The sequence below is a fragment of the Psittacula echo genome, assembly GCF_963264785.1.
Source record: "Psittacula echo genome assembly, chromosome: 3".
Lineage (NCBI taxonomy): Eukaryota > Metazoa > Chordata > Aves > Psittaciformes > Psittacidae > Psittacula > Psittacula echo.
Window position 1 is genome coordinate 54,933,077 of NC_137736.1, and position 23,985 is coordinate 54,957,061.

Genomic DNA, 23,985 nt, shown 5'->3' on the forward strand with positions numbered 1-23,985 from the left:
ACATATCTGGTGTTTGTTAATTTGATTCTACCATGCAATTTGCAAGAACTCAGGTGTAATGATTTGTATTTATTCAAAAAGACAAATCCAGGCAGAAGAGATATATAATATAGACTATTGTTAGCAGTTGTAACATATGATGTGGGCATGCATTTGTTTTTCTTCTGTACATTTGGCATTGTATTATGCATACTTTTGAAAAGTACTAAAGCTATCAATGCAATACATTAATTTGCCTGGAAAATGTGTCTATTTAATCTCTGACATTGTCTAATACAAGAGGAAAGCATGTAGGGCTAACAAGGTATGGGATTTTTTTTCTGAACATGTTTCTTGCAAAGGAGATAATGGCTTGTTACTAAAATAATTAAAAGTGGCAATTTAAGATGCCCAGTATGCAATATTTTTCATGAGTTTTGGTATGGTTCTTCATTAAAATTTAACTTCTTAAACGGCATTCTGGCATTTGCTTAATATTGTTCTGTTTGTGTTGGAGAATATGGAGACTCTGAGCAAACTGAAATATTTACGGTAATGACACATTATTGTTGAAGGTGCAGGGAGCTCTCTGGATTAAAACAAAATGTCTAATTAGTACTGCTGTGTATGCCTCTCAGGTATCGCTCCAGTCAGTAAATTAAATGCTCCAGAATTGTTTCGGTAGATGCTAAGAGAGCTATCCCTCCATTGACTCTTCAAGAACAAGCTGAACTGGGTGTAAGATTTTTACTTTGCCATCTACTAATTAGAATGCAGTGTAATAGGTATAAAGATTGCAAGTATAAAAATCAAGAGGCTGGGAGCTGACTGTGTTTATGATGCTATAATAGCAGACTCTTCTAGCTACCTTCCCCAAAACTGACAGGCTTCTAGCCTCAGACCTCTTATTTGCAGCTTGCTATTGGCTTCTTACAGCTCCTTGGTGCAGGAGATGATAGCCTGTATAGTTTTAATTTGCATGGCCTGCCAAAAATAACTTCAGAGTATGCATTGTAAAATTTTAGTTTGTTTTCAGGAAAATTAGTGGGTAACTCCTTGTCTGTCCCTGGAGAATGAACAATGAGGACAGCTGCTCCTCAGTCTGTTTCTAAATTTGTCCCTTCTTTTGTCAAAATGTTCCAGTTTGCATGTTGGTACTCTCAATTTGATTTCTGAAGACACTAAACTCTTCCTGACTTCTGTGACTTTCAAAGGCCTGTGAAGACTTCTGCAGTATGTCCTTATTTAACCCACCCAGTTGTCACATTCGTAAGTGGTGGATATGGAAAGTATACTGAATCAACAACATGATTGACATAGATTCCTTGGATCTGTTAGTGGAAAATTTTCCTTAATTAAAGTTGGTTTAGATGCTTTTTTTTTTTTTTTTTTCCTTCTGGAAAGGGCAGTTGGAAAGAAGCTGTGAGAAAGAAAGTGTATCCTACAACACAGAACCATTAGAAGGAAAACAAAGTAACTGAGACGAGATTTGGAAAGAATCTGGAAAAAAAAAAAAAAAAAGAACTAACACCAGTGTTATTGCAAAATATTTTAAAAGACACGGAAATACATTTCTTCTGGGGGAAAAAAGGTGTTTCTTTTAAGTTTGGTTTGTTGATTTTTTTTTTTTTTTTTTTTTTTTTAAATTTCAGTTGTATGCATTACATCCTTCATCAGTTGGAAAGTGGAAACAAATCAGGGAACATCCATCACTGATGCTATAAAGCCTATGAAAGCTATCCCTATTAAGTGTTTAATAAAATAATCTGTATCCTTCATGCTAAATGAAGTGAAGAGAGTTTCTAGAATTATCTCAGCTCTTTATCTGCAACACTATTAAAGTTAGATTTATTTTGGTGGCAGTGGGGATGATTTTTCTGCCTTTGTTGTTAGATAGGCCTAAATTTTTCAGTGCTCCTGCTGCACTGTTGCATGTGGGTTAAGCCAGAGTACAACCTTGTTGACTTGATTTGAGATAATTCTGGGAAAACAATGCTCTGGAAATCTGTGATAGGACAGTTTGAGTGGATCATATGTATTTTGTGAAATAACAGTATTTGAGACCTGAAATCTAAAGGATATTTTGGAATTACGCTTCTCCTCTCCTTCCTCAGGGGGGTTTGGGGGGGAAGTGTACATTATTTAATTTTGTGAGCAGAAGTTAAGGCTAAGATGTTGCTAGGGTGTAATTCCATAAATATTCACCCTGACTGACATCAGAGGCAGATTGAGAAGCAGAATCTCAAAAATCCTATGTAGCAAGGATTTTTAATTTTCTTTAACATGAAATATGTATGAATTATACCTTACTGCAGGTGATGTTATCACTGAATACTTTATCTGTTGAAAAAAGCTTGCAATACACAGTGAACAGAGAAGCAACACTGTGAAATGTGAAAGTCAGCTGGCTTTGTGGCTAATTAGCCGGTCCCTCAGGAACCTATTTTATTTCTGATGGTCTGCAGATAAGCCCATATAACTTAAAGCTAAAGCAGGAGTTGGTTGCATAGTTACTGATTTTGTGGCTTAGCGTATGCTAGTTTCATATTGCTTTGAGGAGTTTCCTCTTAGGAGTGTACTTTGGTGGTGAAAGCCTGCAGTACATTAATTTTGTATTTGAATCTTGATCTTAAATGTCCTAATTGCAAGTGAAATGCTTTGACACTATGTATTTGGAGGCATGGGTTCATACCTCTGTGTTAAACATTCTTTTTGATTTTTGCTCACTTTTTTAATAAAGAGGGTTCCTACTGAAATGGGGACTACCAAAGTGGATGAATAGTCAGACAAGGCTGGCAGGCAGTAACTGAGATGAATTCATAGGTGAGGCTTTACCTTTACTTCAGAATGTTGGAATTCCTACCTAAAAATGATGTTGAAAAAATTGGGTAGGACAAGGGGACTTAATGCTCTGTTTGAGACACCCTTGCATTTTGTTTAGGTAGGTTTGTATTTCCATGATAATGTTTCTTTTCAGACCAAAGCAAGTAGAAAAGAGGGAAAGCCTGACTAGGAGCATGATTGGGTATTATAAATGATTGCATGTGAAGAAACAAGTGTTACTAGTGCTTGGTTTTGTTGATATACCTGGACTTGTAGTTGTTGCTACTTAATACTGAGTGTGTGATGCCGACAGCTTTATGTAGAAATAAGCCAGCTATGGATTCACTGGTATCCTGAAGTTGGGAACTCTTGATTTAATATTGACAGTTTATCTCCTGTAATAAAATACACCGATAAACCTCTTTAATTTTCATGTGTTTGGGCATTTAAAGTATTTGTGGAAGGAAAAAAAAAAAAGTATCTGCTGGCAATTGAATGTAACAGCTAGGGAGAGATTCAGAACTCCAGATATTCCTAGACTAGTTGTGATTTCTAGCCTAATTTGCTTTAATTTTTGATAAAGAGCTGCATTGCTTGAGAACAAACACAACTTTGTTGCTTGGCCTCCCTTGATTCTCTGAAATATGATTCTTGATGTAAAATTAAACAATGACTGTAGTAATAGGAAAGAAAAAAAAAAAAAGAGGAAAAAAAACCCCAACCACCCACCCAACCTAGAAATGCTAGGACACATGGAGGGCAGAGAGAGCAGGAATAAAAGCCATGCTGTTTGATCGCTTTGCTTTGGAGAGCCTTTCTTTGCATAGTTGGTTTAGTTTTATAACCAAGGCAAATCTTTTTTTTTTTTTTTTTTTTTTTCGGTTCCAACTACTGTATCATAAAGTACAGACACCTCTAAAGAGTGTTTTATGTTGAACACCGATCTCATTTTAAGACTGAGGAACTTAGTAAACTTGACTGAAAAAGGCAGTACAGTGAAAACAGGTGCTTAGGGACTCTTTAAAAATTGATGGTGCTTAACTTGTGTACTGGCAAATCCTATTAAGGGTAACATTTAATTTTTACGTCAAGAAGGTATTTGCGTTAGTTGTTGGCACAGCTTCCTTCTGATACCTCCTGAAGAGGTATGTTTTGGATAACGCAATGTTAGTTTCCTCTCCCATGATTGGTTTAGGAGGATCTCTTTTGTATGAAATAATAATTTCATCAGTCTCTGCCTGGTCTTCTGAGACTGTTACTTTGTTCCCAGGAGAACATATGAGCATCTGAAACAAACTGTGGTTCAGGTCATAAAGCAGGAAATACTTAATATGCCTAATTTTCTTGTTTGGCATATTTCATCTCTCTTCAGGGCAGAAGTAAGCCTCTTGTTGATGTTGCTGAAAGCTTAACATGTTTTATCTTCTGTAAAAGCTGATGATAAACTAATAACCATTGGATACCAGTAACTTTCAGTTACAACTGATTTGGGTTATATATGAACCATTGAACTTGCCAGATAGGTTGACTTTGCTTTAATTTCTGATCCTTATACCCTGCCTTACCTTCTGATTCTAGCACATATGTGCTTGTGCCCTATTTCTATAAGAGTAAGTCCTGAATTATACATTATATTGAAAATATGATTCTTTAAAATGAATAATTTAAAACACATTTCTGTTGAAAGGTGTGCTAATTAAAATGGCGTGTGAACCTCTTAGTAAGCAATGGTGCTACAATTTTGAAGAAACAGTCTGCAAGGGCATGTCAGATATGCTTGGCATGTGAACTATACAGCTCATGAATTCAATTAGCTGTAATGTAATCTATCCTATCAAAGTGGTGTTGAATTTGCTGTTCATTACTCTCTTTACTGCAGACTGTTACCCTGTTTTTAATAAAGATATCAGACTAGGTTCAGATAATTAATTCTGAGATTTTATGGAGTGAGAGAATGTGAGAGAGTAGAATTGAGAAGCAACTATGGCAGTAAACAAAATAACTTGTGGTTGGGTAAATGGGTGTATGTGTGTAAATATATATATGTAAAAAATGCCCATATATCCATGTATATGTGTATCTGTTGCTAAGAAATTTAATGTATCATGAAGACGTATATAAGATAGCAGAGTGAAATAACTGAAAATCTGAAAGAAAATATGAAAAAAAGAACTTGATTTTCAAGGCTTGAGTATTAATGACTAACTGCTTTCAGTGACTGGAAAATGAGAACACTGGGGATGTAAAAAGGGCTCTGTATGGCTGACTAGCTCATAACTGTAGCTGTGATACGAGGGCTTGGAAATTGCGTTTCTATTAGTAAGGTCTATCTACTAGTCTTCACTATTATTGCTAGTATATAGTATACTGGATGCTCTTTATGACCATACAGATCATTATGAGTTAAGACGCGAGAAATAAGTCCTCATGGCCTGTGGAATAGAGCAGTTGATAAAATCTTTAATGCTGAGAATTGTTTTCCATGCAGTATTCTAAATACACTATGTACAAGAGTTAAACTCTTTTGTCTAGCATAGGGGCTCGTGAAAATGGATGTAACAATGTAACACTAACCATGGATAGGTCAGTTTTAGATCACAAGGTTCTGATCTCCTGATGCTTTTGATCGTCACAGATAATGCAGAGGTGGCTTGGGGATTTTTTGTTTTGTTTCCTTTTTAAAGCTTTGCTTTCCATTTGAGACATTCTTTTCATTAACCAACCCACATAGGGTAGAGAGCTGTCCATGTGTACTGAGTCAGTGTATTGTTCAAATGGTTGTCCTGAAATGCAGTTTTTAACATCTCAATTGACTTGTTACACATCTTAAGTGATTTGCCAGTGTACTACTTTGAGCTTAGTCACCATCAATTTAAGTGGATGAATCCAATGAGTTGTTAAGCTGAGATTCTGTAATTCAAGGTCAGTCTTGAGCTCTGGTTCTTAGTAAGGATGAGATTTTATCAATCCAAACTCAGATACATGTGAAAAGTTGTGTAGTCTTTTTTTTTTTTCTTAATGCATTTAGAAATGGAACTAAATTTGATGGTTTTTGAAGGGCTTTCAGATTTCATGGCAAGTTCTCAGGTCTTATGCAAAGATTTGTGTAGGGTGTGTGCTCATTCATGTATGTGACTACTTCTTCCCTTCTTTTGGGTTTATATGGATTTTAGTTTGTGCTGTTCAAATCCTACAGTGTAGGAATGAGGTCACATTTTAATATTTTAATGGAGCCAGTCCTTGAATTGACAGATAATATTTAAGAAAGGCCTACTCTTAAACAATTTAGAAATCAAGTTTGAGCACAAATTTCAAAGTTGCCATCACAAATGACACTTGAGGTCTGTGTTTTGAAAGATTGTATAAAATTTAAAGAAGCATATAAAATGCTATTAGTATAAAATGGGTTTGAAATCACTTGTCTGCATTTTGATATAATATTCCAAGAAGTAACTAGCTTAACTCTTCTCCATGGTTTATATTAGCTTGGAAATTTAGGAGTGATTACTACAGCTTGATAAGCTTATATCAAAGTATGCTAAATTGTGCTCGCCTATCCAAACAAAGCATCCTTTGAGGAGTCTTAAAAGCCTTCGCCAATGTGTGATTGAAGCATATGCACTGTATGGTATTTTATTTCCCTATGTCACTAGTGTTTAATTTTGAACTTTGTCCTTTGCTCTTCATGTGACTGTATAAAGAATTTTCAGTTTCATATTGTGACTCATGGATAATTTCAAATCTGAGACATTCTTTCTTATATATGTTTATTCCTTAAATATTTTGTTCAGGAGCAGCTAATAGTCCTTGCAGATGAGACTTACTTCTATGAACTTGTACAACAATCTTGCTTTTGGATGGGGAAAATCTGTTGTGTAGATTTTCCTATATCCTTGTCTGTTTGTGACATATTGCATCTTCCCACCTGTGTTTTCAGATGTAGGAAATCAGCAATATATATGTCATGCAAATAGTGATTAAATATTGTATCTTAGATGATTTTATGCTGGAAAAAAAAAAGTGTGTGTGGGGGGTAAAAATCGTGCAGAAAATATTTTTGGCACAAAAATGCCATCTGATATCAGCCCAAATGTCTATACTTAACTGTTGCATAATTAATCATATTGTTATGATTATTATGATTTGTGTTAGACTCTGAAACTTACTTTAGTATTGACTGTAGTGACCCAGTCACCCCTTGATTTATGTTTTCTTGTACAGTTTGTTTCTGGAGAGTCACTTTAAAAATGAAGGTTATTTTATGAAAGCAAATTTTGTAGGCTGTTTGGGTGTACTCTGCCATAAATTCTCAAATTTTCTGATCCTGGCTCACCTTTGTCCATTTAAATAATTGTCAGTTATGTACAATGTTCTATTTGAAGTCTTATGTGTTGTCTTGATTGAGTTTCTTAGATGTGATACTCAGAGGTATATGTTGGTGAGAGAATAGATCCCAGTTTGGAAGGTGGGAGGGAAAGAAAGTGTGTGCATGAAACTAACAAGGGCAATTTGCTTCTAACTGTGGAAACTTGGTAGAATGTCTTTTCTTTCTGTTTAAGAGGCTGCATTCTAAAAATAGAAAAAAAAAAAAGGAAAAAATTATCTCTTCTGTGATTCAATAGTTTTGTAGGCTGAACAGAAGTTAGAAAACAGCAGGATTGTAATTGAGTTTAAACATAATTTTCTGCATTATAAAGTTAAAAAAACAAAACAAAACAAATGGTGTAGTGGTCCATGAATAGCATGAAAAGTTTAAAGACCACAGTCCTTTTCTGCTAGAGTATTTAAGTGTTTACACTAAACATAAGTGTTAAATTAACATTGGCATGTCTTCAGTAACATTGTGTATTAATACAGAGAATATTTTCAGTCTTCTATTGGTGATGTAATGTCAGGGCACTATAGAGATTTTCTTCTGAAATGTGTAATTGATACTTGAGAGCGGCATTTGGAGACTGGGATTTTGAAACCTGGTATTTGTATTAGTGTATTTGTTCCACTTCCATATCAGGTAGAACTTTATTTGGATATTCTAGACTTGCTTCCTCTTTCTCACATAATAGCTCTTTATGTGGAGAATATTATGTCCATTCTAGTGCCAAACAACAGTGACTTCATCACCTTATCCTGGACAGTGACACACTATTTTTTGTATGGTATAGTATGAGAGTATTTGGAAAGGTAATGAATATGTGAAGTAAATTCTAGATACATAGAATCATAGAATAGTTAGGGTTGGAAAGGACCTTAAAATCATCTAGTTCCAAGCCGCCTGCCATGGGCAGGGACACCTCACACTAGACCATGTCACCCAAGGCTCTGTCCAACCTGCCTTTGAGCACTGCCAGGGATGGAGCATTCACAGCTTCCCTGGGCAACCCATTCCAGTGCTTCACCACCCTTACAGTGAATAACTTCTTCCTTATATCCAGTCTAAACTTCCCCTTTTTAAGTTTCAACCCATTACCCCTTGTCCTGTCACTACAGTCCCTAATGAAGAGTCTCTCCGCAGCATCTTTATAGGCCCCCTTCAGATACTGCTGTAATGCATCTTTACAGTCTCTCAGGAATATCATATGAATATAAACAAAGCCTTCCCTTTGAGGAATACTTTATTCCACTCTTGAATTCTCAGTGTATTAACCCTTAACAAAAAATAGATTTAGTTGCAGTGCTTGTTCCAGATTGAAATAGTGTTTTAAAAGAAGATTCTTACTGGCTTGTAGCTTGATTTTATTTTGTAAAACTTAATTTACAGAAGACAGAATACAGGGTATCAGTGGCCCAGTACACTGATCATAACTTACGGATGCAAAGGAATTATTTGAGTCTTTTGGGAAGGTATTCATTTTGCTATAGTTACAACTCTTAAGTTGTTTGTGAATATTAGAATAAAGCCTCTAGTACTCAGTAAAACCCATTCAAAACAATGATCAAACTAAATAAAATTTTCAGAATAGGGTTTAATTGTTTCAGGAATCTTTTTCTGGTTTTGTCTGTGTAACAGCTCAAGTGCAAGGTAAACAAGGATTTCACCTGGTTGATCCAAAGGTAAGCTGTTTAAAAAAGTGAGGAAGTTCCAACTCAAGGTGTCTGGAGAGGCTGTTGTTGTTTGCTGAAATAATGGAGGAATTCTGCGTCCTGCCTTGTGTTTGAGGTCCAGTCAAGCTGGTCAGTTACAGTTTGTACGCTATTAGCCTGCAATTTTACTACTTTTACAAAAAAAAAGTATTGTAAAAAGACTTTTTATAAGTTCCCACTGTAGATAACAACAGGCTGAGAACAGTGTTAGCCTTTTGGGATGCATATCCATTGTATCTTTTGATGTCCAACCATAAAGAGATGATATGGGGCTGCATGGCCCTCTATAGCAATTTTTGATCTTTGAAAGAATAAGGTTTGAAGGTATAATGTGAAGAACAAACTTTCTGATGGTTTAAGGTCTTTAACTACTACTCAGTGGACAGGCTTTGTCTTCAATGTCAGTGTCCAGTGGGGTTTGTGTTTGTGTTTGTTTTGGTTGGTTGGGTTTGGGTTGTTTGGTAGGTTTTTGTGCCCCCCTCTTTATCCTGAGGGGTAGCTCTAGGTCAGTGAAATTTTAAAATTAAAAGTCCGACTGAAAAAAGGTTATACTTTAAGAAAGAAATTGAGAAGTAGGTATTGACTGCCACTGGACTTTAATTTCACTGTTAAGTTGATAGAATTTGCTTTCTGAATGTTAGTATCTGGATTTCAACCTGTCCTTTCTGGCTAAATCTCAATTTTCCTGGTATACTTGTGTGTAAATGTGCAAATATATTTCTGGATTAGGGCCTTCTGTGTGTAATTCTGCAGTAACATGCAAAATGGCAGAGAATAGGTAATCTTGAACAGTTTTCTGTTAGTTGCGTATTTAATGATTTCCTGAAACATACAAGAGAACTAAAACATGCTTGGAAACGTTTAAATTAAGTCAAAATCTTTGATCTGTCTTCATCCATGTGCTCTTCAGCATAATGCACCATATTAAGGAGTAAATGGATAATCTGTGTCAAAAATAATTATAAATACAGGTTTTGTACAATGCATGTGAAATGTCCCCCTCAATTTATTTCTCCTTTGGCACTACTTTAGATGAAGATAGAAATGAAATGTAATTGAAAGGAATGTATTACAAGAGGTACCCGTCCCTCAAAGGCTTCTGTTCAGCGCTGGTGAAGGAGGAAGTCGGTCAAGTGCAAACAATGTGGCTTTTATTACATTCGTTCAGCAATAATAAACCTTTGTACTTTAACAAGATTTTCTTGTTTGCTTTTTAAAAGGACACAGTCAGGGATATTAAGCCTTATACTTTCTTTTCAGTAATACGGGATTGACTTACATCAAGAGTCTCAAGACAAAAATATGCTGATTTATGTAAAAATCCTAGAAGTGTATAGAGACACATATTTCTGGGTTGAAAAAGCAAGTGGCTAATCAGGTGTTAGATACCTACCCCTATTTAGCTACACATAGTTCAGAGGGGGCTGCTTTTAAAGTTAGTCTGTGCTGCTTGATGTAATATCTGATCTGTATCAGAACTCCATACAACTTGAACTTCTATGGAACAAAGTGACTTAAAAACTTTGGATTATTGCATTTGTGTTTGTTTTGTTAGCCATCAATTTTATTTTTGTTTACTTTTCTTAGATGAGAATATTTTTCTTTAATATTTACATTCTAAAAAGATCTCTGTTAATGTGCTTATTTTAATATCTCCCTACCAGAAAGAAGCAATTCTGTGAATAAGATTTTAGTGACTTTTTATAATTCTGAAAAGTTCAAAAATGGCTTCTCTTTCTAGTGTACTTTCTAATTTCTGTATTCTTTTCCAGCTATTAAAAAGTGTCAGGTTTTGATAATGCTTTAATTAATTATCAGATTAAATAGATAATACTCTGTATTGTTTTAACTCGGACTCTGTTGATAGCCAAATAGATAAATGATTCTTAGCTTAACTGTGCTCATCTTCTGAAAATGTGATAGACCAATGTCTGTTTCATTCAGGTCAATACAGATTGATACATTTTACTTTTATCAGGGGTTTGATATAATCTAACAGGCCTCATAAATGTACTTCAGCCAAAGTGGCATAGCGCTTAGTTTCTAGGTAAAAAAAGAGCATATCTTTAAAGGTTTCTACTCAGCTATTTTAAGAAAAAACCCGAGTTCTGCAGTTGAGGCCTTCCAACACTTCATGTGTGGTATTGCAGTAGGTAAAAATAGGAATAATAATGGCTTTGTAATGTCCTGTTTTCAATACAGAGGAAAAACTTGTCATCCGTTCGTCTGTTCATAATCTTTATATCAATGTGCCAGAAATCACAAGTAGTGGAAAGCATGGGAGGAGTTACAAAAATACCACAACAGAAGAACCAAGGGGGTAAATACTAGTTTTATAAGAATTGTTCTGAAGATTATGGATGCTAAAGTTTTGTGAAGGGAGATGGACATGCATTTAAATTCCGTGTTCTAAGACCTGTTTAGAAATGTAAAGGATTAAAGGTAGTCTTAATTACCAGCAGGCTGGTGACTTTCTGGTCTCGTTTATTTATTAGTCCCTGGTATTTCAAAATAAAGAGAGGGGGGAAACTTTCAAGGATTCTGCTTATTTTGTTTAAAGCACGCTGGTATTTATGGTAGTTTTATGGACACCCAATAAGTTGTGAGCCAGAAAAAAAATAAATATCTAGAATTAGAAAAAGAACTCTCATCATGGCTGTTCTGTTGAATGGCACTTTTTGGAAATTGGGAAACTGTCTCTGAGCTAGAAAAACAGGAAGCTTGACTGATGGGTATTAATTAGCCTGTTAATTCCCGTCTTTTCAATTCTTAAGGATTGTAATTTAGAAAGATTTAAATGGGTGGGTCAACCACCAGAGTTGTTGACACAATTGTTTGGTATTCTTCTGGCATACTAGATCTTGTGCACAGTTGGAAAGACACTACACCAAATTCTAGATTGTTACATGTAGTTTTAGTGTTGTGTTGTTATAGGTTCACTGTATAGCAAGTAAGAAAGAACCTGAAAAATGTCAGATGTTTGGAATGTGGAAGCAGTGAAGAGTTCGGATGTTTTTTGCAGCAACATCTTTTGAGTTGAAAGCTAGGCTGTGCTTCTGACATGCATTGCTACTTTTCAGCTTCACCTGAGCTGGGATAAAGAATTAATAATACTGAGTTTTTGGTTGAGAAATGGTTTAATGACGGATAAGTCTAGAATCCAAAGTAGAAGTAAGAGATAACCACTAGTATGCTAGTGGCAATAAAATTTCTGGGGCACATAGACTGGTCTTGCCTGGAATGTAGCTGGCATATTTCCTGTTGTGTAGTATCTCACATTACTGCTAAGTAGAAAGACATTTTCTCTATCCAAGGAGTTCCTAGTGTAAACTGAATTATAGCATAATGGGTAAATGAATAAAGTCACAGAAGCAAGCTACTCTGGCACAGCTGCATATGATGAACGCTACTCATGGTGAACACTACACAAGGCATCTCTACTTTCTGTGCTTTTAATTTCTTTTAATCAGACTGTTTCATCAGACATATGAATATTAATTATATAAAAAAGCTTTGCAAAAAGTATTGTCTGACAAAACAGCCTGAGAAACTTCCTTTAAATTTCTTTATTTTTCTGGTGTTTTTTCATGTTTAGATCAGAATCCTCCAAAGTGGTACAGAAGCATGGAAGCAGTGGTCTAAGAGTTACAGTGGGCAATCCACAGCTGGTTTGTGGACCACTGAAGACAATGAATTTGAGAAGGTTGAGTGGCAGTCTGCAAGGGATTTTCAGTTGACACTCAGGCGTCTATTTGTTGAAAAATAACAACAACAAAAAAAAAAAGGTTAACTTGGCTACTATGATGACCAAAATTATTATCCTTGTTCAGTGTTGCCCTGTTCATATGCCAGCCACATTTTCTGTTGTAGGAGCCCACAGTTGCTCCTGTCAAGTGGTTTCCCCATATATTTCTCTCAATTATTAATCTTCTGATTACCAGTCTATTTGAGCAGGCTGGTTTCCTTTGCTGTGCCATTTCTTCCCCTTCTTTGTCAAGAGTTACTGACAAGCCCTGCTCCCCTGTTGAAGACGTGTATTGCTAGGCTGTTCAAGTTGCATTCGAAGGTGAGACAGAGATTAAATGGCAGACAAGTTTGACATTCAATAGTGATACAATTCACATAGTTTATCTCTTGATATTCAACATAATTAAAGCTCTTGTGCCTGTGGCTACCAATATAGACTAACATGTGACACGATAGGAAATGTTTCTTCTAACTGTAAATAAAAGCAAATACATACGATGCTTTTTCTGGTCATCTTGTGGAGGTCAGGACTAACCCCTTTGGAACTCAGAAAACAGGCCTCAGGGTCATGGATCTCACATGACCTAGTTTATTCTTCATTAAAACAGATAGTAGCCATCTGGACAAGGCAAACTTGATTTGAAGAAAGAGCTGGGTACTGAAAGGATGGGAAGCTGGAACAACTAGTTAGTAGGAGCAAATAAAGCAAACAGAGTATTAAGTTAGTCACCTATATCAATAGCAAAGCAGTCACTACATGACTACTCAATTGTTTTTCCTAGTTGTTTTTTCCTAGTGTCAAAAGTATCTAAATGTGCATCAGAAATATTCCCACATTCTTTAATCTTTTCTACCAGGCTTCAAAGAGAGTAAAATCCTGGGAAACTGGCTAAGGTATTTTGGCATGGCATTAGGGAATCCAGCTTGTTTTGTAAGACTGAGAGTGCCCTTCTTGTGTTTGATGCCTAGGCCAAGCTGGTCCTCTGCAGTTTTTGGTCTCTTCCCTTTATGTGTGTTTAACATGAGAAGGTTACCTAACTGAGAAGATTGCTGGCATTCCTTCAAGTTCTGCAGCCATATTAAATTTGCAGAGGGATACCCAAATTTTATTGTTTCTGTTGTAAACAGATTATACTGGATTAGTGGTTAGCATTTTGTATGTTTTATTCTGTTTGCCCATTTTGTCCTGAAAATCTTGAATTGTGTTGCATGTTGCCAGTAGCACAGCCACACTTTACTTGCTTTCGTTACTGGTGGCAAGAAACCTTCATTTGCTGTTTGCCTTAGCAGGGAGAAAGGGGCTGTGCAAGTGAACTGCAAATCCTCCTTCAAACCTTCTAATGACTTTTCATGAGGTATGATTTTCTGATATAAGTACATTTCTTCTTTTCTCTAAAATGTGCTGTAATAGAGACGGGTAGGTTTATGTGTGTGTGCATGTGTGTGTGTAGCCATTGCGCTTTTTTCAGCAGGCTAGCACTCGTACAGAACAGTACACAGTTCCCCACAGTTCTCTTGGTTTGAACTAAACATTAAATAAATCTTAGTAGAGTATTGTGCAAATCTGTAAACACTATTTCCTTTCATTATTATGTGAAAGATGGACAAGTACAAAATATTTCTATTTTAAGGTAGTCCTAAGGAATGTTTACTTGCCTGTCAAAGAAGGTCAAATTTAGCTGAGCCCTGAGGTGATCAGGGCAAAAGAAAAAAAAAGAACACTTCTTTCTCGGGGATTAGCAGAAGCTGTTCCATGAGCTTAGTGTCCGCTTCCTGGAGAGCATAAGGCAGCAATACCTTGATAGAAGACTCATTACCCTGCCTTTTTCTGCTTCCAAAAACCTTCCTTCAAATTTATGGAGCTGGGGTTCCATCTTACTTGCTGCCAGTTTGGCTTTAATTTTTTTTTTTAGTTTTCTTCCCATGAATGTGAGGAGCAGAATTTCCACCTGGTCACAGCAGTAAGACTTGTTTTTATAAAACAGCGAGATGTTTTCTTTACTATGCAAAACAGCCATAACAACACCTTCATGCAGCCTCCCACCTTGACCATTGTGTCCTGTTCCTTCTCTGCCTCCTGCATTTATTTGCAAGGAATAGAAATTTTAAAATCTTTGCAGAAATGGCTAAAAGCATGAGCAGAAGATCCACATCAAAAGTTTCAAATGAGATACTTGACCTGTAGTCATCTTTGTATGCAAACTTTACCTGGTTATGTGAAGACTGGCTAAAAGCATAACAATAAAAAAAAGCTTAAGAATTAGTCCTGTATGTGGCTGTGCCAAGGCATAAATTAAATCCCATTTCCATACTTCATACAACTGTGTTTAAGTTTCAGCAGGTTCCCCTGCTCCCTGTTGTTAATGGCCCCCACATGGTTCAAGTCATTTTTGTCTTGTTCAAAAAAAATATGTAGTGTTCACTATGTTTGCTCTTTCCAGTGACTGAAGTTTGACTGAACAGCTTAAAATGATACAAGTAAATTCCAGACATCTTTCCAGAACATTGCTGCTATTTTCCTTTAGGGCTTTTAGAGAGCATATTTTTTTGTCAGCAGTGCTGGGAGGGTGGTGGTTGTATGTCTGAATACTGTCACTACCAGCTGATGCAGGCCTAATGGATTTTCTGGGAAGACTTGAAAAAACTTCGTATTATGAGAAAAGATGTCAGAAAACAAGTGTTAGATGGCTTCTTGGTCTGTATTGCCATCTTGATTTCCATAGTTACTTGAAACTGAGCTAAAAACATTTGAAAAAGACTTGCCTGCAATCAGTTCAACAATAAAACTGGTTAGGGAGGTTGTGTGTTCTTGCCTGTCTGTGTGGTCTTCTGGTTTTCCCAGAGGCTTCTAGATTAGGTGCTTGCCACTATTCTGGAATAGCCTGCCAGGCTTTGCTGTTCCTGGCAGAGACATTTTTAAAGAGGCCGTGTTTCCAAATTTAGAACTATTGCTAAGTAAGTCCCTTACAGGTCCTTCTTTGAAAATGGATGGAACTTGTGATTGCTCTTATTATTACTGTTATTTCTGAGCAGCACCATTTGTAAAGTTAGACCAATAACATAAGGAAAAATTAAAACATTCTAAAATAAAAATTTCTAGAACACGTACAACAAGTCATAAAATATGAGATCACTAGAGACTTAGGAGCAATTAGGTATGTGTTTCCTTCTGATTTTCCTGTTGAATATGTCAATGGAAGCACTTTGTTCATAAAAGTATCAAAATGTGTATAAACCCAGCATTTAGTTTGTGGGTTGGTGATGTTAATTTCCCTGAGTCCACATTTTCAGGTCTTTAAAATGTAAGATGATTTTTACTTTCAGTGTGCAGTACAACTGTATTTATTCTTGACAGTGTTTTTACTCAGAACTTAAATTTCAGCTCCCAATTCTGAATTAACCTAAGTAATTTTTTTTTGTCTATGCATTCAATGCAGGTGTAAATAGCCAATATTTAAATAGCTTTAACAGGTGGCTGTGCTTGAAAGCTTTTGGGCCTTTTTTTTTTTTTTTTTTTTTCCTCCAGAAGCCCATCCCCTTGCAAATAAGGTTGTCATGTGCAAATAATGTTTAGTTATGCAATGTGGCTGCATTGCTAAAGGATTTAATTGCGTGATAAATTTCCCAGGGTAACCTGATGGCTTACTTCACTGTAACAGCAGGCTTTATCTAAGACCTGTGTACTGTTTTCATGCTTAAAGAACTGTAACTCAGGACGGGTGGGAATGTAAGACTGTTTTGATAGAATCTTTTGTGCTTGGACAATTGTAATCCTTGGTAGGGTTGTCTGGTGAGAAGTTTTATCTTGAAAGCTGGTTTTGAAAGCTGTGTTGGTAATGAAACTGCAAATTCCATCAAACTGGATCACTGAAGTTTTTAGTTTCGAGTTTGTAATATGAGTATTTTGTTTGTTAGTAAAGGGCATGCTCTTAAACAATATTGCAAGTGACTGGCAAGAATAACTTAATTAAATGTAAATGTTTTAGGTAAGAATACACATACGGAAACCAAACTTTTTTAAAAATAATTTCTCCAGTTTATTGAACCTACTGGAAGCAAAAGCTCACTTGTTTTTCCTCCCCTCCCCAAGTAATTTTCTGGTCTGCATCCCACTGCCATCTTCCCCTTACTTTCTCCCCACCCCCCTGCCCCTCCTCAAAATCCCCTGCCCCTCCTCAAAAATCTGTTTCATTTCACATACTTAGTCGTCTCTCTGCACTCACTACGCATCTTAGAAAATTGTCTTGTAGTATAGATTGATCATACATAACTGGCCAGTGTGCAATCGGAAATCATTTGACATACTGGTTAATAATACTGAACCAGGTCTTCTCAACAAGACAGTGACTTCTTACAAGTTAGGAAATTGGTTTGAATGCCAAGCATCCTAGTATCTATTGTATTGTTCTAAAGGAGCCTACATGCCATTGCTTAATCAATGAAAAAAAAATGAGCAACCACCCAACAAGTCGACATGTGTGCTTGTCTTCAAATGCATAACGCTGTGCTGTAGTAGAATCATAGAATAGTTAGGGTTGGAAAGGACCTTAAGATCATCTAGTTCCAACCCCCCTGCCATGGGCAGGGACACCCCACACTAAACCATGTCACCCAAGGCCTCATCCAACCTGGCCTTGAACACCGCCAAAGATGGAGCATTCACAACCTTCCTGGGCAACCCATTCCAGTGCCTCACCACCCTCTCCGTAAAGAATTTCTTCCTTATATCCAATCTAAACTTCCCCTGTTTAAGTTTGAACCCGTTACCCCTTGTCCTATCACTACAGTCCCTGATGAATAGTCCCTCCCCAGCATCCTTGTAGGTCCCCTTCAGGTACTGGAAGTACAAATATCAGTGTGGCTAAATGTGCTAGTTTTAACTTTCACTTCAAACTAAAAGAAATACTCAGTTCAGTCATGTGTAATTGTCTTGAGTGCAATGCGCTTATAAGGAACTTTAATGACTACTGTACTGGACAGAGAATCATAGAATAGAATCATAGAATCATAGAATAGTTAGGGTTGGAAAGGACCTTAAGATCATCTAGTTCCAACCCCCCTGCCATGGGCAGGGACACCTCACGCTAAACCGTGCCACCTAAGGCGTCATCCAACCTGGCCTTGAACACCACCAAGGATGGAGCATTCACAACCTCCCTGGGCAACCCATTCCAGTGCCTCACCACCCTTACAGTAAAGAATTTCTTCCTTAGATCCAATCTAAACTTCCCCTGTTTAAGTTTGAACCCGTTACCCCTTTTCCTGTCACTATAGTCCCTGCATCCTTGTAGGCCCCCTTCAGATACTGGATGACTGCTGTGAGGTCTCCACGCAGCCTTCTCTACTCCAGACTGAACAGCCCCAACTTTCTCAGCCTATCTTCATACAGGAGGTGCTTCACTCCCCTGATCATCCTTGTGGCTCTCCTCTGCATAATACATTACTTAAAAGGCAGTATGCTCTCATTTTCCTTTTGTATTTTGAAGAGTGAATTGCAAAAAGGAATACATTAACTACAAAAAAAAAGGATGCCTCAGATCTACTGTTTCCATGTAATACAATAATGCAACACTATAAGCAGATCTTCTAATTTGCTTTTAGAAGGGTCAGCAAAGTATTTTTTCCCCATCACTCTTATCCTACTGAATGACTTCACCTCTCTTTGCACATTTAAGGGAATAATCTCCTCACCTGAGTCATTGCAAACGTCTATTCTCAGTCATAGAATCACAGAATCATAGAATAGTTAGGGCTGGAAAGGATCTTAAGATCATCTAGTTCCAAACCCCCTGCCATGGGCAGGGACACCTCGCACTAAACCATGTCACCCAAGGCTCTGTCCATCCCAGCCTTGAACACCGCCAGGGATGGAGAGCATTCACAAGTTCCTTGGGCAACCCATTCCAGTGCCTCACCACCCTTATGGTAAAGAACTTCATCCTTATATCCAGACTAAACTTCCTCTGTTTAAGTTTTATCCTGTTACCCCTTGTCCTGTCACTACAGTCCCTGATGAATAGTCCCTCCCCAGCATCCTTGTAGACCCCCTTCAGATACTGGAAGGCTGCTATGAGGTCTCCCTGCAGCCTTCTCTTCTCCAGGCTGAACAGCCCCAACTTTCTCAGCCTGTCTTCATACGGGAGGTGCTCCAGCCCCCTAATCATCGTCGTGGCCTTCCTCTGGACTTGTTCTAAAAGTTCCATGTATTCTTTTTATGTTGAGGACACCAGAACTATACACAGAACCTTAGTAGATGAATATTTAATTTCTTTTTTTTTTGATTGTCATCATTTTTGTATATTCTGTACTCATCGTGTTCTGAGTTCCTACATTTTAAGCCCTGATTGACTTTTTAGCTACCTTGCTTTACTAAATAATATATGGAAAGTTAAGTAGTTTTTTTGTGTGTGGAAGAGTTATTAAATCCATGGCAAATGAACATTATATCCTTGGTCATATTTTTCTTTTTTTTTTTTGCTTTGTTAGTTGGGGTTTGTTTTTTTTTTGTTTGTTTTCACTTTTATGCCACATGCTGTGAATATAACCAGCTGAATGCTTTTATCATGCCCGTCCCCATCCGATCTAAATTAAAACTGATCTCTGAAATTGAAGAGAGTGTTTTCTAACCTTTCGTCTGCGCTTGAGAGCAGTTTTGCTTGTTTCATCAGTTGCGTTTGAATCTTATATATTACATACTTACTTTGTTTATACATCTCCTTTACCGTTTCTCAGGACCGCTTCTCTTCTTTGCAAGAAATGTCTCCACTATCTATTCAACGAACAGCAGTATCACAATACCATTATTTTTAGTAAATCATTATCATTAAAAGTTGAGAAATCCCCATGAAAAACATTGTGTGAAAGCAGTTAAAATGTAATACCGATGTATTGATGAGGAAAAAACCCAAACCAGGAATTGAGTTCCTGTAGATTTTAATATAGTAAATTACCTTTGCTTTTTTCCTTTTTTACAGTAAGTTGACATTTCTTCCTCAACTTTTCAGGCACAGGTACCTTTGGGCGTGTTCATCTGGTGAAGGAAAAAATGGCCAAACGTTACTTTGCACTGAAAGTAATGAGCATTCCTGATGTCATTCGACTGAAGCAAGAGCAACATGTGCACAATGAAAAGTCAGTCTTGAAAGAAGTCAACCACCCCTTTTTGATCAGACTGTGAGTTGTTCTATTTTTTTCAATTCATTTAACTTATGTAGAAAGTGCAGATAAAGTGTTCCCAGAGCTTCATTGCAAGTTCTTATGTACTTAAACAACACCAAGCATTTAATTTCTATTATGTAATCTAGACTATAGACTTCAGACTAAATTATTTATTACAGAAGAATCAAGAATTTAAAATCAAGAGGCATAATTTAAACATTTAAGCAATGATTTATTATAAGCTTTACTCTGTCTCTTGTTTTCATACTGCAGAAGATATTTTCTTAAGTAAAATACTAATGAAGAAATCTTAGTATTGGTTCATCAAAATGCCTTCTAGAATGATTCTTGATATTAGAATGGTGAGAAAAGAAGTATTTCTACATATATATGTCCTAGATAAAGTTATAATTAGATTTAAGTATCTGCTTTTTGAAACCTTGTACAAAATTTTATTTTGCAAACTTTTATTTTTGGAGTTTAAGTACTGCATCACTTCTTGGGCTTTGTGATTCCCATATTTGATGGAACCTGTTGAGAAACACATTTCATGAAGAATACTTCTTTTAGTGGAGTTACGGAGATTCATATGATCTCAATGATTCCTTTATTAAGGAGAGAAGGCATCAGACTTCTACTGTTCACAGCACCACAACAAAAATATGAGTCCATATCTATTAATGGGATAGCTAAACCTCTGGGTAATTGCACAGTTAAGTTCCATTTATATTTTCTCATGCATGGATACAGAGCCATTGACTAAAATTTGTTTTGTATTTACCTGCTTTAATCAGCTTTACATAAAATTAGACAAAATTAGCTTTAGTTAATCTCTAGCTGCAGGGAGTGCAACCTCTTCCCAGGGTTAAGAAACTATGAGAAGAAAAAGGAAAAGGCAAAAGCATGGTAGTCATCTGAAAGATGGAAAGAGACCTGCAGAAGGAGGCTTTTATGTTGGTGTGCTGTTGCTTTTTCCAGCATCATGTTAGTTTCCAGCCATCGTTCAGAAAGCATGTGGCATAGTATCACTAAGATGAGTTGTAGGGTATGTGGAGTTTCATATGCATGCAGGAAGGCAAGATGAAGGGGCTGAGTACATCTGTTTAGACTGGATGGAACAGGGGGAACAAGGTTTTACATGTACATCCTCGTGTATCACGTATGGTATGTATATCATGCATTAATCTTTAAAAGAAGAAAAAAACCCAAAACAAAACAAAAAACTACCTAAATCAACAAACAAGCAAAACCCTCAACATCTGTGCATCTGGAACAGTGCAGCAAGTATGGGAATAGAGAAACAGGTGAGAAGAGAGACAGGGATGTTGAGGGTTCACTTCTATACAGAAGTGATCAAAACTCCAAACTGGTAAGTTTTCTTGGATTTCATTTGTGTCGTATTTCCACAGTGTCAGATTTTAAAAGTAACCAAAGAACACAATCTGACCAGAAGCTCACTTGTGAGCAAGGCGAACATTCTTCATGTCTTCTAGCTCTTCGCATTTTCTGTTCACGTGTTCAATGAGATGCTGCATCATCTATGCTCATGTAATTGTCTATGTGATGCCTTTGTTCCTTGGCAAAGGGGACTCAAAGCAACCTAGCTGTAATGAGTTAGTTAAAATATAAGTCATGTTAATATTTGCATGCTTTAGGTTAAACAAAGATTGATGGCAAATTATCACTGACTGTATGACAAATAAAACTTTCTCCGGCTTTTTGTGTTGCTAACAGGTTTTTTTCAGGCACCTCCTTCCCTCCCTAATAGATGTGTTTTTTCACATTAATTCTTTGCTTATAATTGATTAACAAAAAGGGGAAAAATATCCTATATAGTTCTGCTTCGATGCCTTTTAACTGTGTTATCTTCATGGTCTGGTTTTTATATTTTCAATTAGCATCACCATCTTAAACATGAATAGTATCTTCCTTTGGTTGCAAAGCAATGAATATCTGTTAGTGCATAATAACACTGGGGTTTTTAGCACTTTATGGTAGAGAATTCTAAAGTAATACTGCGCATAGGTTATTTCTGGTGTTCGTCTTCCTTGTAACTTCCTACATATAAAGACTTTTAGACAAGATGTTCTTTTTTTCCTTTTCCTGTTACTTTTGAGAAATGCCTTTCCTGAATATAAGGAGGTCCTGTTTTTTGTGAGATACTGAAGTTATTTGTTTACTTATTTTTTTAAACTGTTTTTTGGAAATGCTTGCTTGGTGCTTCTGCAACAACTGGTCACTGGAGACTCTTAGGTGCAATTTTGCTGACATGTTTGAGTGATGTATCATACCTCTATGGGTGCAGCAGTTCATATTGTGCTGTAATTTTAACATGTCTGTTTGATTTTTTTTTTTTATTTATTTGTTCCCAAGGGGACAAGAATTAATAAAATCAACTATGTCTTACAGTTCTGTAAGGTAAAATAGGTTATCTGTCTGTAAGAGTTTACAATGGCATCTAAAGTACGTGTAGTGAAGCTGAATCATAATGTTGCATGGCATTGTTATTCTCATCCCAACTTCTGTAATATTTTTGGTTTTTGTAGTCAAATACCACTTAAAGCAATCCATATTGCAAATATTGAATTTTTATTATGCTGTTCTTTATTATTGCTGGTTTTTTATGTATGCCAAATAATGCATTAAATTTTCTGTGGATAGACAAACCTTTAAAAGTCAGTTCTTGAAGAAATTAATTGCAGTAAAGCTGCTGTCTTTAATGGTCTGGGTTTTCCACTTTCATCCTCTGTATTCTTTGCCAGATTTGCCCTTTCTCTCCCTTGTACATGTTTGGTTTTTTTTGGTTTGTTTTGTTTTAATATGTGGTTTGCTTTGTTTTGCTCATTCTGATTCCTCTTTCTTTGTTTATTGTAGGTGCAATTTTGCCTTACTACTTAAAATACATTTCAAAAGTGGTTTTTTTACACAGTCAGTAAAGGTACCATGAACATCATCAATAGCCAGTTGATGATGTTGATGACTATGATAGGGAAGTAGTGCCATAAAAGCAAAAAGCTTGTGTTCTGCTTTCTTTATCACTTCGAAGGAGCTGTTCCTGATGTCTGGTTGTCTCATTTTTTTGGTTGCTTCAGTGCTGATATCAAGCAAGCAAATGTTACTGAACAAAAGTCACTCACGGGTTTTGGGGCTCAGTTTGCTCTGCTTATCTTTCTTGAGACTCTGTGCCTTGATTACGAACCAGCTAATGGAGGGAAAAAAAAAAATGACCAAACAAAACCCCAAACAAAAAAGATACTTGATCTTTCCGTTCTTAAGATACTGCAGAAACAGTTACTAGTGGCTAAAGTGAGTTCTATTCTCATATCAATAAACTAGGTAGGGATATGCTGTTCTTTATCTGCTAACATAGTAATAGGGATAGCTGTTTGTTTTAAAATGATATTCTTCCAAGATGTTACTAGATACTTATTTTCTTCTTAAATATATCAAGTTACATTTGTGTGTGTGGTGTATGAGTTGTTCAATGTGGATAGAAAGAAAAACAGCTTAGTTTTGGGGAATGTAGGAAAGAAGATTCCTGTATTCTGTAATGAAGCACCTGAAAGCCATGTGGAATGATTTTCCTTCTTCCTTAGCTGCTCTTTAGTGCACTGTAGTAATGAGTACCACAATCATAGTTCTTAAATTAAACGTAATAGTCAGAGTAATGGAAGATACTTATCATTAGGTTAATTTTGGAGTATAGAAAGGAATCTTGTTTTGCGATAATTTTTGATTTTCTATTACTTTTGTTAAAGATACTGTAGAAAAGCAGGCATTGCGATTTGATAGCTTAGTCAGGGTTGTATATTTCCAGGGAGAAAGGGATAGGAGAGGGGAAGAACTCTCTGGTGTCTTGCTTTTGAACACACTGTCATAAACATCTTTACAAAAGCTGTGCTTATGCACCATCACTTTGGCAATATTTGAGTAAATGAAAGGTAAGATGTGTAAGAATTGTCTGTTCTTAGCAGACTGGCAGCATACCAAGTCAGTTACTAGCTGCTTATCTGACCTGTTTTTGTATGATGCAGCAAAGTCTTATCAGTTAGATTTTTCTTTCTTAGCCTGTGCATCCTGAACTATCTGCTTTACTTTTCAGGTTAAGTCAGCTACTTAAATGTCTGTTACACAGATTCTTCAGGTTTTAATATTTGTGGACTAGGAAGCATAAATTGATTATGTACATAGTTAGGA

General features: G+C 36.4%; 1 protein-coding gene across 1 annotated transcript in view; it reads left to right on the forward strand.

Moving 5' to 3' along the window:
- PRKX (protein kinase cAMP-dependent X-linked catalytic subunit) overlaps positions 1-23,985 on the forward strand; it is a gene marked incomplete at its 5' end in the record, with an annotated part of 58,059 nt that overhangs the window by 11,028 nt on the left and 23,046 nt on the right. Inside the window, one exon of the mRNA XM_080613257.1 lies at positions 19,635-19,803. Coding sequence (XP_080469383.1) covers positions 19,635-19,803 — 169 coding nt within the window. The remainder of the gene's footprint in view (positions 1-19,634; positions 19,804-23,985) is intronic.